Below are 20,227 nucleotides of genomic sequence, written 5' to 3'. Positions count from 1 at the left end.
CCAGGACTAGAACCCGGGATGCCGGCACTGCAGGTGGAGGATTAGCCTAGTGAGCTGCGGCGCCGGCTTACAACCAATTTATCTTTGACAAAGGAGCTAAAATCAATCTCTAGAGCAAGGACAGTCTCTTCAACAAATGTTGATGGGATAACTGGATCTCCACATTCAGAAACATGAAACAGGATGCCTACCTTACACCTTACACAAAAATTGACTCAAAATGGATCAAAGATCTATTTCTACAACTCAATACCATCAAATTATTAGAAAACATTGGGAAAACCCTACAAGACATTGGCATAGGTAAAGACTTCTTGGAAAAGACCAGAGAAGCACAGTTAATCAAAGTCAAAATTGACAAATGGGATTACACAAAGCTGAAAAGCTTCTGAATTGCAAAAGAAACACTCAGGAAAGTGAAGAGTCAACCAACAGAATGGGAAAAATATTTGAAAATTACTCAAGTGACAAAGGATTAATATACAGAATGTACAAAGAACTCAAGAAATTCAAATACAACATAACAAACACTCCAGTTACGAAATGGGCAAAGGACTTGAACAGACATTTTTCAGAAGATACAATGGCCAACAGACAGTTGAAATAATGCTCAGGAACACTAGCCATTAGGGAAATAAAGATCAAAAGTATAATGAAATTTCATTTCATTGCATTGAGAATGGCTCACATACAGAAATCAACAAACAACAAATGCTGGCAAGAATGTGGGGAAAAGGTACCCTAATGGACTGTTTATGGGAATGCAAAGTGGTCCAGCCACTATGGAAGACAGTATGGATATATCTCAGAAATGTGAATATAAACCTAGCATATGATCCAGCCATTCCATTCCTGGGAATTTACTTGAATCAAAATAAATCAGCATCTAAAAGAGATATGTATCACTGATAACTGGTCACTGCTACACAATTGACAATAGCTAAAATACAAAATCAACCCAGATGTCCAATAGCTGCTGACTGGATGAAAAATATTCTTTTCAGCTGTAAGAAAAAAAAAGTCTCTCTTTTGCAACAAAATGGATACAACTGGCTAACACTACACTTAGTAAAATCAGCTACTCCCTAAAAGACAGATATCATATATTTTTGCTGATTTGTGGTTAACTAATAGGGTATCTACAATATAATATATTGAAGTGTCTCTTCTGTTGAGTAATACTATTTTAATTCTTCATACTATTTGTTGAACTTTTCATGTAGTGTGAGGTTAAACTTATCTGTATAAAGTAAATAAAAAAACTGTAAAAATAAAGAGCAGGAATAAGAGAGCTAGGAGGGAGAAGGACTGGAACTTTTTGGGACGAAGGGGGGGTATTAACATATATATTTATATATAAATAACGATATAAAACTTGAAAAACAAATGAAATTGTAGGTAATAAAATTTTTAAAAAGTGTTGACAATTTATGGGATACAATGAAATGATCCAAAATACAATTCCAGGTATGGAAAGAGAGAATGGTTTACTAGGCATCTTCGGTAAAATATTACAAAAACTTTCCTAAGTTTTAGGTATAAAGGGATGTCCAAATATAATAAATACATACAACTCCTAATAGCACTGACCATAAAGATCTGGTCATGAGATATTGCAGTCAATCTTTCAGCAGTAAAATGTAAAGAAAATTCCAAAATGTGCACGACAGAAATTTCAGATAAATTTCCAAGAATTTCCAAATAGATTCACAGGTGACTTCTCATTAGAATCTCTATGGTCTATGAGAGAATGGAGATACTGTGTGAGTCTTAGAAAAAAATCGGTCAAAGGAGAATACTATACCATGCAAAGTTTTCATTCATCAATGTGAAATAAAGACATGTCATAAAAAAAGAAACTGAATTTGTCACCACTCACCCAGCCTTACAAACGATGCTCATGTGTTATGAGTTGTAATTTACAGCAAAAAACTTTTCTGGAATCATTACATTCATGAGGTTATTCTCCTGTGTGAATTCTCTGATGGATTATGAGTTGTGATTTCTGAGCAAAGGTTTTCCTGCAGTCATTGCATTCATAAGGTTTCTCCCCTGTGTGAATTCTCTGATGTTTGATGAGGCCTGACTTTTGGCCAAAGGCTTTTCCACAGTAATTGCATTCATGAGGTTTCTCCCCTGTGTGAATTCTCTGATGGATTATGAGATACGACTTCTGGCCAAAGGTTTTACTGCAGTCATTGCATTTATAAGGTTTCTCCCCTGTGTGAATTCTCTGATGTTTAATGAGGCCTGACTTTTGGCCAAAGGCTTTTCCACAGTCATTACATTCATAAGGTTTCTCCCCTGTGTGAATTCTCTGATGGATTATGAGATATGACTTCTGGCCAAAGGCTTTTCCACAGTCATTACATTTATAAGGTTTCTCCCCTGTGTGAATTCTCTGATGGATTATGAGTTGTGAGTTATAGATGAAGGCCTTCCCACAGCCATTGCACTCATAAGGTTTCTCTCTTGTGTGAATTCTCTGATGCATTACAAGATGTGACTTCTTGCCAAAGGCTTTTCCACAATCATTACATTCATAAGCTTTCTCCCCTGTGTGAATTCTCTGATGGATTATGAGATGCGACTTCTGGCCAAAGGCTTTTCCACAGTCATTACATTCATAAGGTTTCTCCCCTGTGTGGATTCTCTGATGGATTATGAGTTGTGACTTATAGCTGAAGGCTTTTCCACAGTCATTACATTCATAAGGTTTCTCCCCTGTGTGAATTCTCTGATGCATTATGAGATATGATTTCTGGCCAAAGGCTTTTCCACAGCCATTGCACTCATAAGGTTTCTCCCCTGTGTGAATTCTCTGATGGGCTATGAGTTGTGATTTATAGTTGAAGGCTTTTCCACAGTCATTACATTCGTAAGGTTTCTCCCCTGTGTGTATTCTCTGATGCGTTACAAGTTGTGACTTCTTGCCAAAGGCTTTTCCACATTCATCACATTCATAAGCTTTCTTCTCTGTGTGAATTCGCTGATGGATTAGGAGTTGTGACTTATAGCCATAGGCTTTTCCACAGTTATTACATTCATAAGGTTTCTCCCCTGTGTGAATTCTCTGATGGATTATGAGTTGTGAGTTATAGCTGAAGGCTTTTCCACAGTCATTACATTCATAAGGTTTCTCTCTATGAATTCTCTGATGCACTCTATGTGACTTCTGTCCAAAGGCTTTTCCACAGTCATTACATTCATGAGGTTTCTCACTTACATGAATTCCCTCATGTTTGATGAGCTGTGAGTTGCACAGAAAGACATCTCCACAGCCATTGCATTCATAAGATTTCTCTCCTGTGTGAATTCTCTGATGCATTACAAGATGTGACTTTTGGCCAAAGGCTTTTCCACAATCTTTACATTCATGAGGTTTGTCTTCTATGTGATTTCTCTGATGTGTTATGAGGTATGATTTCTGGAAAATGGCTTTTCTGCACTCATTGCATTCATGAGGTTTCTTCTTTGTGTCAATTTTCTGATGCCTAAAGAGATCTAACTTTTGGTATGTGGTTTCTCCACATTCATTACACACATGGGAGTTTTCCTTTATGCGAGTACTGTGAATGATGGTATGGCAGGACTTACAATTGAATGATTTTCCACAAGGCTTACATGTGTAGGGCTTTTTCCATATATATTGTCTCTGATTTATTGCAAGATCGGATCTGTAAATGAGAGGTTCCGCATATCCCATATCTTCATATAGTTTCTCTCCTGTGTTGATTTGTTGATGCTTACTGAGATTAGTATCTTTATGAAGAGTTTTCTCTATTTCACTTGTCTTTCCAACAGTGACAGTTGACTTATTACAGATGTCTCCCATATGGACCGTGCCAAATCTAAAGAATATCTTCTTTGTTTTGAAGTCATTCCCTTGTCCACTACGTTCAAATGAATGCTTCATAGTCTGAATCTTGTGATACTCATTAACAGGCTCATAGCACTGGACAGAGTTCACAGGTACCTTAGAGGCATCAAGTTTCTCTCCAGCTTGCAGCTGATCAGGGCCACCATGGGGATACACATTGTGACACACATTGTGCTCCTCAGGTTTCATTGCTGAATAATTTCCCTTTCTGATAATCAGTTTTGAAACATGGCTTGAACTTAAATTAAGTCTTTTTCTTAATTCAACTATCTTGGGAGTTGATGTCTTGATATTTGTCATAACATCCTGATTCAAATTTTTTTCTTGAATTTCCTGGTTGGTCCTAATTATGTCATCACTTTTCATGGCAACTGAAATGAGAAAAAAAAAAATTACTGAATCACATATAAGTGCTTTCTCCTGGAATACTGATGTAAAGGTAATGAAGCTGCTTGTTATCTAAGTGGCATGAGATTTTAACATAATTAGTAAAAGACATTTATGCCCATTATGGTGTTTTTTTTTTTTTCCTTTAAGACATTGATATATTAGGTTGTACCAATAGATTCCCCAATGTTCAATCATGATCTTGTCTACTACTTGAATTTTATTCAAGTATGGCAGAAGGGCTTTCCCGGTTAGATATGTTAATTCACTGATTCAAGTGCCTGCATCCCAAAATAGTGTCAGTTTGAGCCCTAGCTACTCTGATTCCAACAAAGCTCTACCTTATGTAAACTAAAAGGCAGCAAATAATGGTTCATGTGCTTGGGATCCTGTGATACATCAGAGAAGACTAGATGAAATCCCATCCTTTTGTCTTCAGACTAGTTAGACATAACTGTTGCAGGCATTGGGGGAGTGAGCTAATAAACTATCTCTTTCTCCTCTTATTGTCACTCTGCCTTTAACAATGATGAGAAAATTATAATATTTTAAAGAATGGAAAAATATTTAGTAAATAAATTCCCCCATTGCCTAGCAACCATTTTTTACTCTGTCCTTTTTCCTCAGTTAATTTTTACTAAAAATTTTATGTTTTGTGCTTCTCTGATATTTCAACCATAAATATGGGAGTATTTTAATGGATCATTTACTTGCAGATGAAGAAGAATGAAATGTGTCTTTACTCTAAACAGGATCACATTTAAAGAACAAGATTTGAATCTATGGTCATCTCATGTTCAGTCTTCCTAGGAAAATAGCATTTGTGGGATTTTGCAGATGAAAAACTCTGCTTTTATCTGCACTCTATGACAGCTTCCCCATACTCCGAAGGAAATCTAACATCTTCAGCTTCTCAGAACTACAACTGGTACAGAAACATCACAATATACCACCTTGGATATACACTCCCTAACAGTTTAAAGAATTTGTTTCTGCAACCCAGAGTGTGTTTACTTTCTTTGAAAAGTGTTTTCTAGCTCATTCTGAAATCACCAGCCCTGGTTATCTCCCCTCAGCTTTTTCTATAAATATTCATATGTGATAATTTGAGTTTCTGGAAAATTTTGATAAGCTATCTCTTATTTTCGAAGAAATCTTCATTTCCTATGCCTTTCTTATCTTTTTTGTTTGAGAGAATTCATACTTCGAACTCTACTCCTAAACAAATCTGAGACATTCAACATGAAACCATGAGGTTACTTGACCTTGGGATTCAGAATCTCAAGACTTTCTTGGTTAGTTTAGGATCACTTATTTTCATGTTTCTATACAAGTTCATGCTTAGCTTCAGGATTTCTGATGTCACTGCACAGAGGCTTACTTCTGACCCTCTCTTAGCATTCACTTATTTATTTACAAACTTGAGAATCAGCGAGATAGAGAATAAGACACAAAGAGAGAATGAAACAGAGGGTTGCCAGCCACAGGCTCTCTCCTCAAATGCTTCTAACAACCTATTTTTTTCTTATTTTATTTGAAAGGAACAGAGAAAGAGAAAAGAGAGAGAGTTTACATTTATTGGTTCAGTTGTGAGATGCTTAAAATAGCAAGTTCTGTGCCTGGCCAAAACCATGAGTGGGGGCTCAACATGAAACAAGTTTCTATAACTCACCCAACTAACAAGAACTGAAGAAAAAAATAAATGCATGAAGGAAAAGGCATTAAATATAGAGAAGGACAAGTTAGAATTTGGGAATGTATCTAGCCTCAAAAAAAGCCTTTGTAACATCAGAAAAAGAATTGGATTTTTTTTTTTTAAATCAAAGAACATCTTCATCAAGAACAAAAGAGTTAGAGATATAATGGCATCCCTAGATACTCTAGAATCCCCTTCTGATGCACAAAACCAGCTGTCCTCAGGAGTAACACTGGGAAAAATTCATGGAAAGAGCATAAATCAACATCTGCTGTACTCTTTCTTGCTTGCCCCTCCTCATCAATATGTGTGTACTGACCTGGAAGTCTCTGATTTAGGCATTCATTCACCATCCATGGCTCTGCTCCTTGTTCCAACTTAAAGATCAAATCAGGTTTGGTAATGCAGTGCCCTATTAATAGAAACAATGTAAGATTTTGTGAAATCACGATCTTGGGTTATTTAAAGGACTACAGCTTATTCCAGGAGCTATGCAACAAAAGTTCCAATTTGAATCCTTTCCTAGATGATAGGTATTCAGATTATTCATGGACTCAAATTCTATAGCTGTCCAACATTCAACTTTATAAAGTGTTCGCTTCTTTTTCTTTCTTTTTTTTTAAGATTTATTTATTTATTTGCAAGTCAGAGTTACATAGAGACAAGAGAGGAAGGAGGGGTGGTCTTCCAGCCCCTGGTTCACTCCCCAATCAGCTGTAATGGCTGGAGCTGCACCAATCTTAAGCCAGGAGCCAGGAGCTTCTCTTCCAGGTCTCCCATGTGGGTGCAGGGGCCCAAGGACTTGGCCACCTTGTAATGCTTTCCCAGGCCACTGCAGAGAGCTGGACTGGAAATGGAGCAGCAAGGTCACAAACCAGTGCCCATATGGGATGCCAGCTCTTCAGGCCAGGACGTTAACCCACTGCACCATAGTGCTGGCCCCGCTTATTTTTCAAATAGCAAGAAAATGTTATCATTGGGCATGTGGTGGGTGACACTCACCCAAGAAAAGCAGGCTGCTGTAGGTCTCCAGCATCACATCCCTGTACAGGATTTTCTGAGCTTTGTTCATGTTCTGCCATTCCTCCCAGGTAAAGTAAACAGCCAGGTCTTCAAATGCTATCATCACCTGTAATAGAACACTTCTGGTCTATATATCAACTCTGTCACAAAACAAACACTGAGAATTTTTATCTTACACATAGGTATGAATGAAGAAGGAAGTATGTGCTTTAATTTTCAACTTGTTGAGCATTTGGACAGCCACATAGATTCATTCAGCAGGGAGTCAAACCTATGGTTTAAAGGCTGTGAAAAATGCCCTAACCAGAAGAAAATAGGAGTTTCAGGTCACAGAGGGCCACATCTGTCAAGGGGAATTGCACAGCAGGCTGAAAAAAGGACAATATTGACTCTTGAATGAGCTATGTTAAGGTGAAGAATGTACAATATTCAGGTGAGAAGACAAGAAACCATCAGTGGAGCTATTTGGGAATGAACAGAGAAGAATTTCAAGAAAAACACCGTACAAAGTCACTTCAAATATGGCAGAGAAAAATATTTTAAAAAAGAGGGCAGGGTCGTCCTCCCTCAGCTGCCATTGCTCGCAGCTCAGAAATGGCGGGATTTGGTGCTATGGAAAAATTTTTGGTAGAATACAAGAGCGCAGTGGAGAAGAAACTGGCAGAGTACAAATATAATACCAATACAGCCATTGAACTAAAATTAGTTTGTTTTCCTGAAGATCTTGAGAATGACATTAGAACTTTCTTTCCTGAATATACCCATCAGCTTTTTGGGGATGATGAAAATGCTTTTGGTTACAAGGGACTGAAGATCTTATTATACTATATTGCTGGTAGCCTGTCAACAATGTTCGGTGTTGAATATGCATCTAAAGTAGAAGAGAACTTTGACTGTGTGGAGGCAGATGATGTTGAGGGCAGAATTAGACAAATCATTCCACCTGGATTTAGCACAAACACGAATGATTTTCTTTCTTTGCTGGAAAAAGAAGTTGATTTCAAGCCATTTGGAACCTTACTCCATACATACTCAGTTCTCAGTCCCACAGGAGGAGAAAACTTCACATTTCAGATATATAAGACTGACATGACATGTACAGGCTTTCAAGAATATCATGAAAGGCTTCAGACCTTTTTGATGTGGTTTATTGAAACTGCTAGCTTTATTGACGTGGATGATGAAAGATAGCACTACTTTCTAGTATTTGAGAAGTATAATAAGGATGGAGCTACACTCTTTGCGACCATAGGCTACATGACAGTCTGTAATTACTATGTGTACCCAGACAAAACCTGGTCACATGTAAGTCAGATGCTGATATTGACTCCATTTCAAGGTCAAGGCCACGGTGCTCAACTTCTTGAAACAGTTCATAGATACTACATTGCGTCTCCTTCAGTTCTTGATATTACAGCAGAAGATCCATCCAAAAGCTATGTGAAATTAGGAGATTTTGTGCTTGTGAAACTTTGCCAAGATTTGCCCTATTTTTCCTGAGAAAAGTTAATGCAAGGATTCAATGAAGAAATGGCAATAGAGGCACAACAAAAATTCAAAATAAATAAGCAACATGCTAGACGGGTTTATGAAATTCTTCGACTCCTTGTAACTGACATGAGTAACGCTGAACAATATAGAAGATATAGATTGGATATTAAAAGAAGACTAGCCCATATAAGAAAAAGAGAAAGATTTTGCTAAGATGAGAAAATGTCTCAGACCAGAAGAACTGACAAACCAGATGAACCAAATAGAAATAAGCATGCAACATGAACAGCTGGAAGAAAGCTTTCAGGAACTAGTGGAGATTACCAGTGTGTTACTGAGTGACTTGCTCAAGAGTAAAGATTATACTACTATGTACAGGAAGCTTGCAAATTTCTATACATTGTGCTGTGAAAAATCTGATGATAACTTTAATTTTAAAATCTAGTAACACTTTACTTGCATTAAAAGTTGTCTATTTTAAGTTGAATATTTTCTTTTGGAGAGATTGTATATTTCAAAATACTGTCTAGAGTTTATGAGCATATATTACATTTAAGAAAAAAGATATAGCTTCTGAAATATCACTGCAGTTGCTTACCTTCTTTCACAGTATAATAAATGCTTAGTTGTGATATGTTAATGTGTGTTAAGATTCTTAAATACTTAGGATAAACTTTGTCAGTCTTGCTCAAAATCTTAGATTTTATGCTTTTAATATCATGCCTCCCATGATTTGTTTCTGAGATTTTTATATGAAACCTTTACAATACATTAAGAAAACTCATCCTAGTAATTTGTTTTTCCTATATTTTTCTAAATAGGAAATGTTTCTGGTATAGGTTTGTTTTGTGTTAAATAAACTCCTGTAATGGCTTGTTGGGGGTAAGTAGGTAAGAGAGAAAAAGGAAACTACCTACAGCCTAAAACCTAAGGGTTTCATATCATATATTAACTGAAGATAATTTAGAAGTTAGCATAAACATTTTATTAATAATAATATGAGAGAAAAAAAATAATAATATGAGAGGATAGCTGTGGGGAGCAACTGAGACTAAATTACTGGAACTAGGACTAATTCTATGCATCTGCTCTCCCACAATATGGCGCTGGGGAGGAGTAAACTTCTACGCAGCTGCCTCTCGCCAATTTGACTGATAAGCTGCAGGAGCTGATCCTGCTCCTGATTGGAGGAGAGCAGCGTGCTCGGCGTGTGGGTAGCAGAGTTGGGATTGGTCGAAGAGGACTATAAAGGAGGAGAGAAACAACATGCACCAGGAACATCTGAAGGAACACCTGAGCAGCCCCTGAGAGAGCCGGCCGGCGGTGTGCCGCTCCTCCACAGAAGCGGGGAAAGTGGCAGCGGGAGCCGCCCCTCCACAGAGGTGGAGGGGTCAGCAGCCAACCCGGGAAGGACCAGCAGCAAACCCGGGAAGGGCCGAGCAGACAAAAGAACAGCGCAGGGTCCTGTGTCGTTCCTCCGCAAATGGGGGAGCAACAGATAGCAGTTTGTAAAAATCTAGTTTACCACACTTTTATTGAAATATATCCTGTATAAAATGAGATGCATGTTAGGATTTGCCATAGTTACCAAGATACTGAGTACAACAGGAAATAAAATAATAATAAATTATAAGTTGCTTGATACAGAATCGTTAAAAGTAAAAGCTTAAAAAGTGTGTATAATGTGTGCCAATGTTATATAACAGCAAAAACAGGATTAAGTTGAGTTTTATTTTTAAAAATCTGGTTGGTTTGATGATGAGGGCAAAATTTCAACTTGGACAAGCACTCTCTTGTCCTTAGATCAAACTTTCCATTAGTCAGACCTGCCAAAATAGAAGAATTAAAGTAACTGGCAGCCTCTGGACAAAATAGCCATGGCCTGCAGCATGATAATGACACAAGCCATTCCCTTAGAATGGGGAAACTTAAAACTCCAGACTACCTCATTTCAAAATTCTATATATAGAAAAAACTTGTTGGTATCTGAGAGATTCTGTATATAAATGCACATAATTTTCCAGATTGAAAAACTAGTTCAGTAAAAACACTTTCTGCAACTGAATGAAAGCAATTTGCTCTCCATCTGACTTAGCTAGTAAATTTTGAATTAATAATTCACAACTGATACTTTGTGGATGAGCTCTGAGGGGCTAGTGTTGTGGCATAGCAGGTTAAGCCATTACCTGTGATGCAGGCATCCCATATGGGTGTCAGTTAGAGTCCCGACTGCTCCACTTCCAATCTAGCTCCATGCTAATGTGCCTGGAAAAGCAATGGAGGATGGCCTTGCTGCTTAGGCCTCTGTAACCATGTGACTTCAACCTGGTCCAGCCACAGCTGTTCTGGCCATTTGGAAGTGATCCAGAGATGTAAGATCTTTCTCTGTCTCCCCCTCTCTCTAACTCTGCCTTTCAAGTAAATAATATAATAGCTCTGAAGAAAAAAGTCAATACAACTTTTACAAATATCTTTAAAGAATTTTTTTGTGTAGAAATACTTATCAGTGGGATAACAATTTCCCTTTTGTAGCAATGTTCCTATGTTAGGTTCATAAATAAAGATCTGATTTAGCATTAAAAAAAAAAAAAGAGGGCAGGCATTTATCTTGATATTTATGATGCCAGCCAAGATACCTTACTTCTACTTCAAGTGCCTAGGTTCAATTTCCAGTGCCAGTTCCAGTTCCATTCTCTAGCTCCCAGCTAATGCTGAAGAATCAGTAGTGATGGAACCAAATGAAACCATTTCCTGTATCCATCCCTTCACAAGACTCTGGATTTCATTTTTCATTTGCTTAACCCCCTGGAATATCAGTAAATGCAATAGAAACAGATAGTTTGTAAAGTATTTACCTTCTCAGATTTTTCTTATCTTCTGGAAAGCCCTGGGGCCTGCCCATTGAAGAGATAGGATCTTACCAAGACTCATCACAAACCACCAGACATTTAAATGAAGCCATCTCTAAGGCATGACTGTCAATCAGTTCCTCAGATGACTAAACCCTGATTTCTGATCCCAGGCTATCATAAGAACTGCCCAACTGAGCCCATCCCAAAATATTGAATTAGAATTATAAATCAAATGGCTATTTGTTAAGCCATTGTATTTTCTCATTTCTCCTACAAAAATGCTGATACACCCTGGTGTAAGAGAAGAAAGTTCCATTACATACAAAATAAAATCAATAGAACTTCACAATCTCTCATGTAAAAGTTTCCATAAACATGGGACCTGCACTGGCACACAGCAAGTAAATAAAGTTGCCACCTGCAATGAAAGAAACCCCATATGATTTGTATTCTGGGTGCTCTGCTTTTGTTCCAGTTCTTTTCTAGTGGCCTGAGAAAAACAGTGGAAGAAGGCCCAAGTACCTGGGTAAATGCTACTAATATAGAAGACCCAGATGTGGACTCAGCCTATCTGAGCCCTGCCCATTGCAGCAGTCTGGGGGAGTGACTCAGCAGATGAAAGATCTGTGTGTCTTCCTCTCTCCATATATAACACTTGCAAATAATTTTTAAAAATCTTAGAAAAAAGCCCCTATAAACATTATCTATGCCTATCAATTGGATCTTAGCAAAGCTTCTGATACTAAAAAAATTAGTCCTAGGAATCACACAAATAAATTCATTGGAGATCATAAGGTTATGCTTCACATTTCTGCTTATATGTGATCATACTCTTTGTTTATATTTTAAGAAACTTATTAGCACATGAAATCTGATTTAGTGTAATTTTACTATTCAGAAAATAGGAAAAAGCTCACTGTATGTATACTAAATATTGTTCAAGAGATTCAAGAAATACTGACAGTGAGTGGGAACATTTTATGATATGTTTTTTGAAATCACACAATATATAAATAACATCAGGAACAAAAGGAAAGCCATGCTCAGGGCAATCTTCTAAAGCAATACTTATTTGAAACTGCCGACAGTTTCTGAAATTAATCTGAAAAATAAATGTGTTTCTAATTAAGTGTGGCAAAACAGAAATCACCATTCAAAAGTTAGGATGCCATGCATCTACAAATCATGTGACACTACTCAAACCACTTATCTCCCAAAATACAATTTATTTCATTTATTTTACATGCAGAGACCCTAACAGACATTCCTTGAGCTACCAAAAAGAATTACTAGGGTACAGGGGGCAGCAGCATAGCTCTAGATACCAAGTGTATGGCAGACTAGGTTTCACAGCCCTCCATTTCTGGAAATCATAAGAGTGGAATGAAGTAATAGACATGTGGTAGTAGGAAGCAATGTAGATAGTGACTCTCAGACATGAGAGGTTATCCCTCCACCCCAGGCCACACCCTCAAGACCACTTAAATAAGTAACATTTGCAAGGCCCTTACCTTTCTAAACCATTCACAACTTTTTTTTTGAAGCCTGGTCCAGAACTTCCAATATCACCTGGTCTTTCATAACTTATGGATGAGGTAAGTTAATATCAACTAAATGTTGTTCATTCTGGTCAGTATGATCAATAACTGCTTGGACCATGCAAATCTAGGATCTTTGCATTTCAGTGACTTTTTTCTCTGCTCTGAGTAGTAAGGTACTGTCTCAGAGCATCACGTAGAATTCTGTCAGAAATTATTCTGAGTCCTAGAGCTCCCTTCTTCAAGTATCATAAAACCTACTCACTTCTAAAGGAAATGGGACTAACACCCGGTACTCAAATTTCCATGTTCTTGGAAACTAGGTGTTGTATATACTTCTATAACCTCAAATGAGTAGTGCTGGTCAGTCTATACAGTGCAGGAAATCAGAAAGTTCATTTGGAGAAGATATACCATGAATCCCCACAAATGCAACTGTCACACAGTGTAAGTCAGCCTGCACATATCTCACAATGATTTCTCAGGAAATGTGGGGACATTTCACTACTACTACTAATATACTCATCTTACAGATGGGTAAAGAGTGACAAAGGTGCAACCTACATTCACCCCATATACATTTAAGCCGAAATGGTCTAAAAACCCATCTCCATCCTATGGCCATCTTGGATGAGACAGACTGTCTACAGGACTTTTGGAACTACCTTCTGTATACCTGGAGTCACACTGGTCTTCTGTCAGTGCATCGTTGGACAAAAAAATCCTTGAAAGCCCAACCTTATTCACTGTTTCTTCAGCTCTAGAACTGAGGATCTACCACTGCCATCTCTTCCTGGAGCAGCCAAGATCTTTAGGGTGCATCTGAATGACAGATTCCAACACCTCAGATCCATGACTGTCACTTATGCCAGCAAAAGACAGGCACCTGTACTGCTCTTCAAGATTTCTTCTACCCCAACACTAGCATTCACAGAAATAGAAATGACTCACACAGTTCTTGAGTAAAATGAGGAAAGCCACAGCCCCAGGAATGTATAAAGATGGTGGTAGTGTTTGGAATGGCACATGCTGAGAAGGTAGCCAGAGGAAACTTTCCATGGTTCTGTCCTCCGAACATCATCGCATATGAGGATATGTTTCCCATAAAACAATGCATACCTCCATTAGGAAGCAATGAGGATGATCCATATATTTACTGGATAATCAGCCTCCTGGGACACAGAGGGTGTACATCAGAACTTGTCTAACCACATAAGATACCCACATAATACTCCAATTCCTCATTAATTCTTGGTTTGACAGATTTACATTTGAAGGAAACATGCTATAATTGGATACATTCAAATTTGGAAATAATTTTTGGAAATTGTCATGAAATTTATTATTTTTTAATTCTCATAATTAAATTATGGTTCCAGATCCTTTTTTACAGATATTTAGGAAAAAAAAAACCTCAAAGGACTCTTTTTAACATAATACATTCACAGAAGAAACTAATATTCTTGAAAAACTCATTTTTAATCCTTTAAAATGATGCTTGATATAACCTACTAAAATAATTGTGGGCCATCAATGGATCGCATTTCACAGTGAGGAAAATTATTCAGATACATTAAGTAGATTAATACGGATGGAAAAGTGAGTGCCTTCTGAAATGTTTGTTAAAATTTAAAATTGCACTACCTGGTAATTCTACACCCAAAAGTTACTGAAATTCATCTATTCATCACTCCATCCAGCTATCTGTATATATTTAACAAAACTTTAATTTTTTTGAGAACTGCATTTAATTTGTGGTTTCTCCCACAAACTAGACAAAGAGACAAATAGGAAGATGTCATGGAGCTCCTGCTTTTACCCCTTTTCCTGTATAAATGAGAATGGGCATGAAATTATGATCAACTTCTTGAGCATTTGAGTGGTAGTATCATAGGCCATTGACTCTTGGCCCACAGCTATTGGTCATTTTTCTATGTATAATGTATCAATTGTGCTGTTCAAATTCCTGTATCATCTCTAATCTGGCAATTGCCTTTCAGTGACTTTATTCTGCAAATTGAGGGAGATCAGTCTTTTTTATTAATAATTACAGAATTTTTTAAAGATTTATTTATTTACTTAAGAGGCAGAGTTACAGAAATAGACAGGCAGAGACAGAGAGGGGTCTTCCAACCACTGCTTCACTCCCCAAATGGCCACAATGGCAGAAGCTTGGCTGATCTGATGCCAGGAACCAGGAGTTTCCTCCAGGTCTCCCACACTAGTGAACAGGCTCAAGCACTTGGACCATTTTCTACTGCTTTCCCAGGCCATACTAGAGAGCTAGACCAGAAGAGGAGCAGCCAGGACATGAACTGATGTCCTTATGGGATACTGGCACTGCAGGCAGATGCTTAATCTATTATTTCACAGTGCCACTGCCAGGACCTCAGTCTTGAGCTCCCATCTTAAGTAATTTCATCTCAGACCTAGAAGAAATTATTTCTTAGTTCCCAGCTTCATACAATTTAAACAGAAAATCAAGTTGCAAGCATAAAGGAACTACAGTGGTATAGTGGATTCCCTTGTCCTTCCCAAGAATTATTGCTCCCTATAGTGGTAGCCACATACCTCTGCCAGCAGGAGTTGCTCATTTTGGAATTGGAGATGAAGATTCTGTGGGGATTCCTGAGAAGAGAGAAAGTGGGAAGGCTACTCTAGGTTGTTGTTGATTGGTCTTTTACAACTCACTTTCTCTCCCTGGGTCTTAGTTATACCTTCTGAGTAATGACTGGCATTTATAATTTCAAGCACTGAGTCAGAGAGAAGAGCTCTAATACTTGATTAGTACTTATTGAAGAATGAAAAATATATCCCTGTGATATAAAGAGAGTGGTGACCACAGAGAAGCTAATTCAGGATCCTTCAAGGCCTAAAATTTTAGGCCAATCTTGAGCTACTCACCACTAATGAAAATACACAGTAATGCATCAACCAGCATTGTCTGATCATGTTTTGTTTTCTAATAATTTTATTCATTAACATATTTTGTAAAAACAGAGATAACATTGAATGGCACCTTTCCCCACATGCACAAAAGGTCTGTTCCCTGAATTAACCATATTAGGTCAGTAGACATACTCACACATTTCCTTACAAATTAATAGCCATATTCACAAATAAGTATAGAACATATTATGCAGAAGTCACATTGTATGTGGAAATTAATTTTAATATTGCATACTGTGTAAATTGAGTCTTAAGATTCCTTTTGTTAGTATTTCAATACTATCTGATTAACTTGCATGTAGACAGATCTGTAAGGTGTGAATATTTTTTATTTTCCTCATAGTGATTTATTTAAAAAATATGAATAGTGGATATCATATATATCATAATGGAGCTCAGATTTTATTATCATTTTTCTACTCATCAGTTTTAGTTTCAAATATTCTATCTTCTGGACAGCTCTATAGATTTTACATGTACACTACTATCAGTAACCTATATTCTAGTTTGTGTAGATGTACACAGATAATTTGTTAGGTACATGCATGCACCCAGGTTAGTCAGATAGTATTAAAATAGTAACAAAAGGAATCCCAAGACTCACTTCACACAGTAAGTCCTAGTTAGAGTTGGCTGCCCATGAGGCAAACATCTAGGTGCTTTCCATTGTGATGCACTGAATTGTGTCTCTCCAAAGTTCCTATCTTCAGTCTCTAACATGCAGTGTGACTCTATCTGGAGATGGTGCCTTTAATGGCACAATTAAAGTAAAAAAAAAAATCAAATGTATGAGACCCTAACCCAGACTGGTGACCTTATAAGAAGAGAAACAAGAGATGGACATGAATAAAGGAAATATGAGATGACACAGAAAGATGATGTCTAACTGGAAACCAGAAGAGTTGTTAGGAGAAAGCAAACTTGCTGACACTTTGATCTTGGACTTCCAACTTACAGAACTATGTGAAAATAAATGTCTTTGTTTAAACAATCCAATGTTCAGTAATTTGTTATCGTGACCTTGGTAAACTAAAGAATGTCCACCTCTGCCTGCATTATCTGCTGCCACATACATGATCCACACAGGTTTTCAGAGAAATATAAAAATTACAAATTGATGGGGCTAGCATTGTGGTGCAGCCAGTTAAGCCATTGCCTATGGGAGTGGCATCCCATATAGGTTTGAGTCCTGACTGCTCCATTTCTGATCCCTGCTGGTGAACCTGGGGAAGCAGTGGAGTGTAGCTTGAGGCCCTGAATCTATGAGGGAGATCCAAATGAAAGTCCTGATTCCTGGCATTCATAGCCCTCTGGGAAGTAAACCAAGAGATGAAAGACATTTTTGTCTATCTGCCTCTCCCTCTCTCTGTGTAACTCTGCCTTTCAAAAAATAAATCTTAAAAAAAAGTAAACTATGGTTTACTTTTTATCTAAAGACCTAAACCAAAGAAAGATAAAAAAAGGCAAAGGATTAAAGGAAAGATAAAAACAAAAATCTAGATGAGACTAGCACTGTAGCACAGTGGATTAAACTGCTGTCTACAATGCTGGTATATCATACTTGTGCCAGTTTGTGTTCCAGTCACTCTACTTCTGATCCAGCTACCTGCTATCGGACCTGGGAAAGCAGCAAAAGATGGCCCAAGTGTATGGGCCTCTGCCACCCACATGGGAGACCCAGATGAACCTCCTGGCTTCAGCCTGGCCCACTCCTAGCCATAGCAATCATTTTGGCCAACGAACCAATGAATGGAAGATCTCTGTGTAACTATGCCTGTCAAATTAATAAATATTTTTAAAGATTTATTGATAAACATTAACTTTCACAGGTTTTATATGCACTTATTCCTTAAGTTTCATAGGTGCCAAGTGTAGTAAGGTAGTCCTATCCAGGGATCCCCCTAAATTTAAGCAGGATACTCATTAGATTTTTTTTAAAAAGTTTCAAAACATGTATCAGAAGAAAAATAAATAATTTACTTGATGCATTTCACTTTAACTATAGTATTACCTAAATTTTCAATAGTCAGTTGTACAAAAAAAAATCCCAGAGGTGGCAGAGATGGTCTAACATTTTGAGTAAAGTTTTCAAGTTACTTGGCTAGAGAAAATAAGAATTCATATGATATGCCAAACTAAAATAATTAAGATTGCCCTATAAAAAACTAAAGGTCTTCATGCATTAAAACTTATTACCTTAGATTTAATTATCAAAAAGGTGATTATTTCAACTATTTCCTATTGGCAGCTCAATTTTATCTATTAAATCTGAAAAAATAAATAGTATCTCATGTTAGATTACTAAAATCTTAATGTTATATCCCACCCATTATGTCCAGTGCACCTTATATCTAATATTAACATAGCTGATGCCTCTCAGTAGATAAATGATGTGTCTCAACTATTACAAGTGTGGAAACTATTTTGTTCAAAGCTTTTCTAAAAGCCCCCCAGTCTCTGTTTGCCTTCACTTTGGAAGGATTCTTCTAGGATATGCATGGGCACCTCACTGATTTTGCCAGCAAACACAACTTTTCCAATGGAAATACAAGCATGCATCACATTGATGACATCTTCCCTGTATGATACTATTTGACACATTGTGAAGAACATACAAAGCTAATATCTTATAGTCCTTCTTGGCTTTTTTGGAATGCATGCCTCATTTAAAAAGTTATCACTGATACTACAAATCAGTCTAGGTTATATGGGTCCCCCTCCAATGAAAGGTGCAAAAATCAGTCAAAATAAATACTATATGCACTGTCCTTAGTGCTCTCAGTGACTTCTTCACTATAAGGGCTCACATGCCTTCTAAATTCTCTGGGTCATCTGTGACGTTCATTAGTTCTTAAGGGCTGTGATGCAATCAATTACCTCTCTTGGAACCTTGTTCCAGTAAAATTAAATTAGATGACTGTTAACTGTGCTATACTCAAAATATAGACTCCTACACAACTTGAGCATGTGATTGTCCAAGCCATGTTGTCTACTAGGACTTTGGCCATGGAGATAGAACAATAAAACCTGAGCATGGCTACTGAGGCCTCCCTATCATAGGATGGATCCAAACTTGGTATACTCCACTTGGCAGAGGGGAAGGCGTCCAATGTCTACTGTTTATGTCCAGATGTCAGGTTACTGCAGGAAATCAACTCTAACAAACAAGAATTGCTGTTTAAGTTCAGCTAGACACCATTCTGCTGACTATTGATCCCACTACTATTGTTCTGGATGCTTTTCATTGGTTGCAATTCAGAGATCCAAAGTTGCCCTAGCCATTATCACAGGCAAACATGAAATTCTGCTAACAAAAGCATAAACCAAGAGTTGTGGCTTAATATATATTTTAACACAATTCCTCAGAACCCATCTAGTCCAAACCTTGGAGAGTTGAAAGCTGTTATACTTAGCCTTTCCATAAATGAGACTTTGTACCAGGTGGGTTTTATATCCTTGAACTGCAAGGAGAGTATCACAGTCATTAATGCTCCAAACTGATCCAGCTCCCTACCAATGTGTCTGAGAAAGCAACATAAGATGTTTCAAATACTTGGTCCCCTGCACCCATGTGAGAGACCTGGAAGAAGCTCCAGGCTTCTGACATCAGTCTAATCTAGCCACAATCATTATAGCCATTTGAGGAGTGAACAAATCAGAAAGAAGATCAGTCTCTCCCTCTCTCACTCTATGACATTTTCAAATATATAAATAAATCTTTTAAAAACTTGATCACTTCAATAGATTTCCCAGTGTTCAATCATGATGACTTTTACTACTTTAGGTATTCTTTTCATTCTTTTTTAAAGATTTGCTTATTCGAAAGGCAGAGAGGGGAGCTGGCTGTGGTACAATGGGCAAAACTGCCACCTGTTAAGCTGGTATCCTGCATAGGTGCCAGTTCAAGTCCCAGTTATTCCACTTTTGATCTAACTCCTTGCCAGTGGCCTGAGAAAAGCAATGGAAGATGCCCCAAGTGCTGGGGCTCCTGCCACACACGGGAGACCCAGAAGAATCTCCTGGCTTCAACCTGGCCAAATTTTGGCCATTGAAGCCATCTCAGGAGTGAATCAGTTGATGGAAGATCTCTGTCTCTGCTTCTCTCTATAACTGTTGACTTTCAAATAAATAAGTAACTATTCTTAAAAATGATTTTAAAGAGGTAGAGAGAGACACACACACAGAAAGAGAGAGGGAGAGAGAGGCGGAGAGATCTTCCAACTGCTGGTTCATTCTCTAAATGTCTACAAGAGCTGTGGCTCGACCAGACTCTCAAGTCCTCCACTCAGATGACAGATCAAACAACTAGGTGACAGGAACTAAAGAATTTGATACATCATCCACTGTTTCTCAGGGATATTAGCATGAAACTGGTTTGGAAGTAGAGTACCCAAAACTCAGATTACCATTG

At 37.6% G+C, this 20,227-nt stretch overlaps 1 protein-coding gene and 1 pseudogene across 5 annotated transcripts in view; one reads left to right on the top strand and one right to left on the bottom strand.

The window, feature by feature from the left end:
- The window catches only part of LOC108175946 (uncharacterized), a 162,671-nt gene that overhangs the window by 109,592 nt on the left and 32,852 nt on the right, over positions 1 to 20,227 (bottom strand). For 3 of the 5 annotated variants that reach the window (XM_089308235.1, XM_089308236.1, XM_089308234.1), the window contains 3 exons: positions 6,966 to 7,092; positions 6,283 to 6,375; positions 1,388 to 4,251 (listed from right to left, as the gene is read on the bottom strand). In XM_089308235.1, the coding sequence (XP_089164361.1) occupies positions 1,961 to 4,251; positions 6,283 to 6,375; positions 6,966 to 7,092 (2,511 nt within the window). In that variant the 3' untranslated portion in view covers positions 1,388 to 1,960. Of the gene's footprint in view, positions 1 to 1,387; positions 4,252 to 6,282; positions 6,376 to 6,965; positions 7,093 to 15,438; positions 15,496 to 20,227 lie in introns of those variants that run through there. The other 2 variants (XM_089308233.1, XR_016216693.1) reach the window with 2 other exon arrangements.
- Positions 7,509 to 8,834, top strand: LOC100349368 (histone acetyltransferase type B catalytic subunit pseudogene; annotated as a pseudogene).

The sequence above is a fragment of the Oryctolagus cuniculus genome, chromosome 11, assembly GCF_051225735.1.
Source record: "Oryctolagus cuniculus isolate XC-2025 breed Fujian yellow rabbit chromosome 11, ASM5122573v1, whole genome shotgun sequence".
Taxonomy (NCBI): Eukaryota; Metazoa; Chordata; class Mammalia; order Lagomorpha; family Leporidae; genus Oryctolagus; species Oryctolagus cuniculus.
Note: the sequence above shows the minus strand (reverse complement) of the source record. Positions and strands in the feature narration are given on the sequence as shown.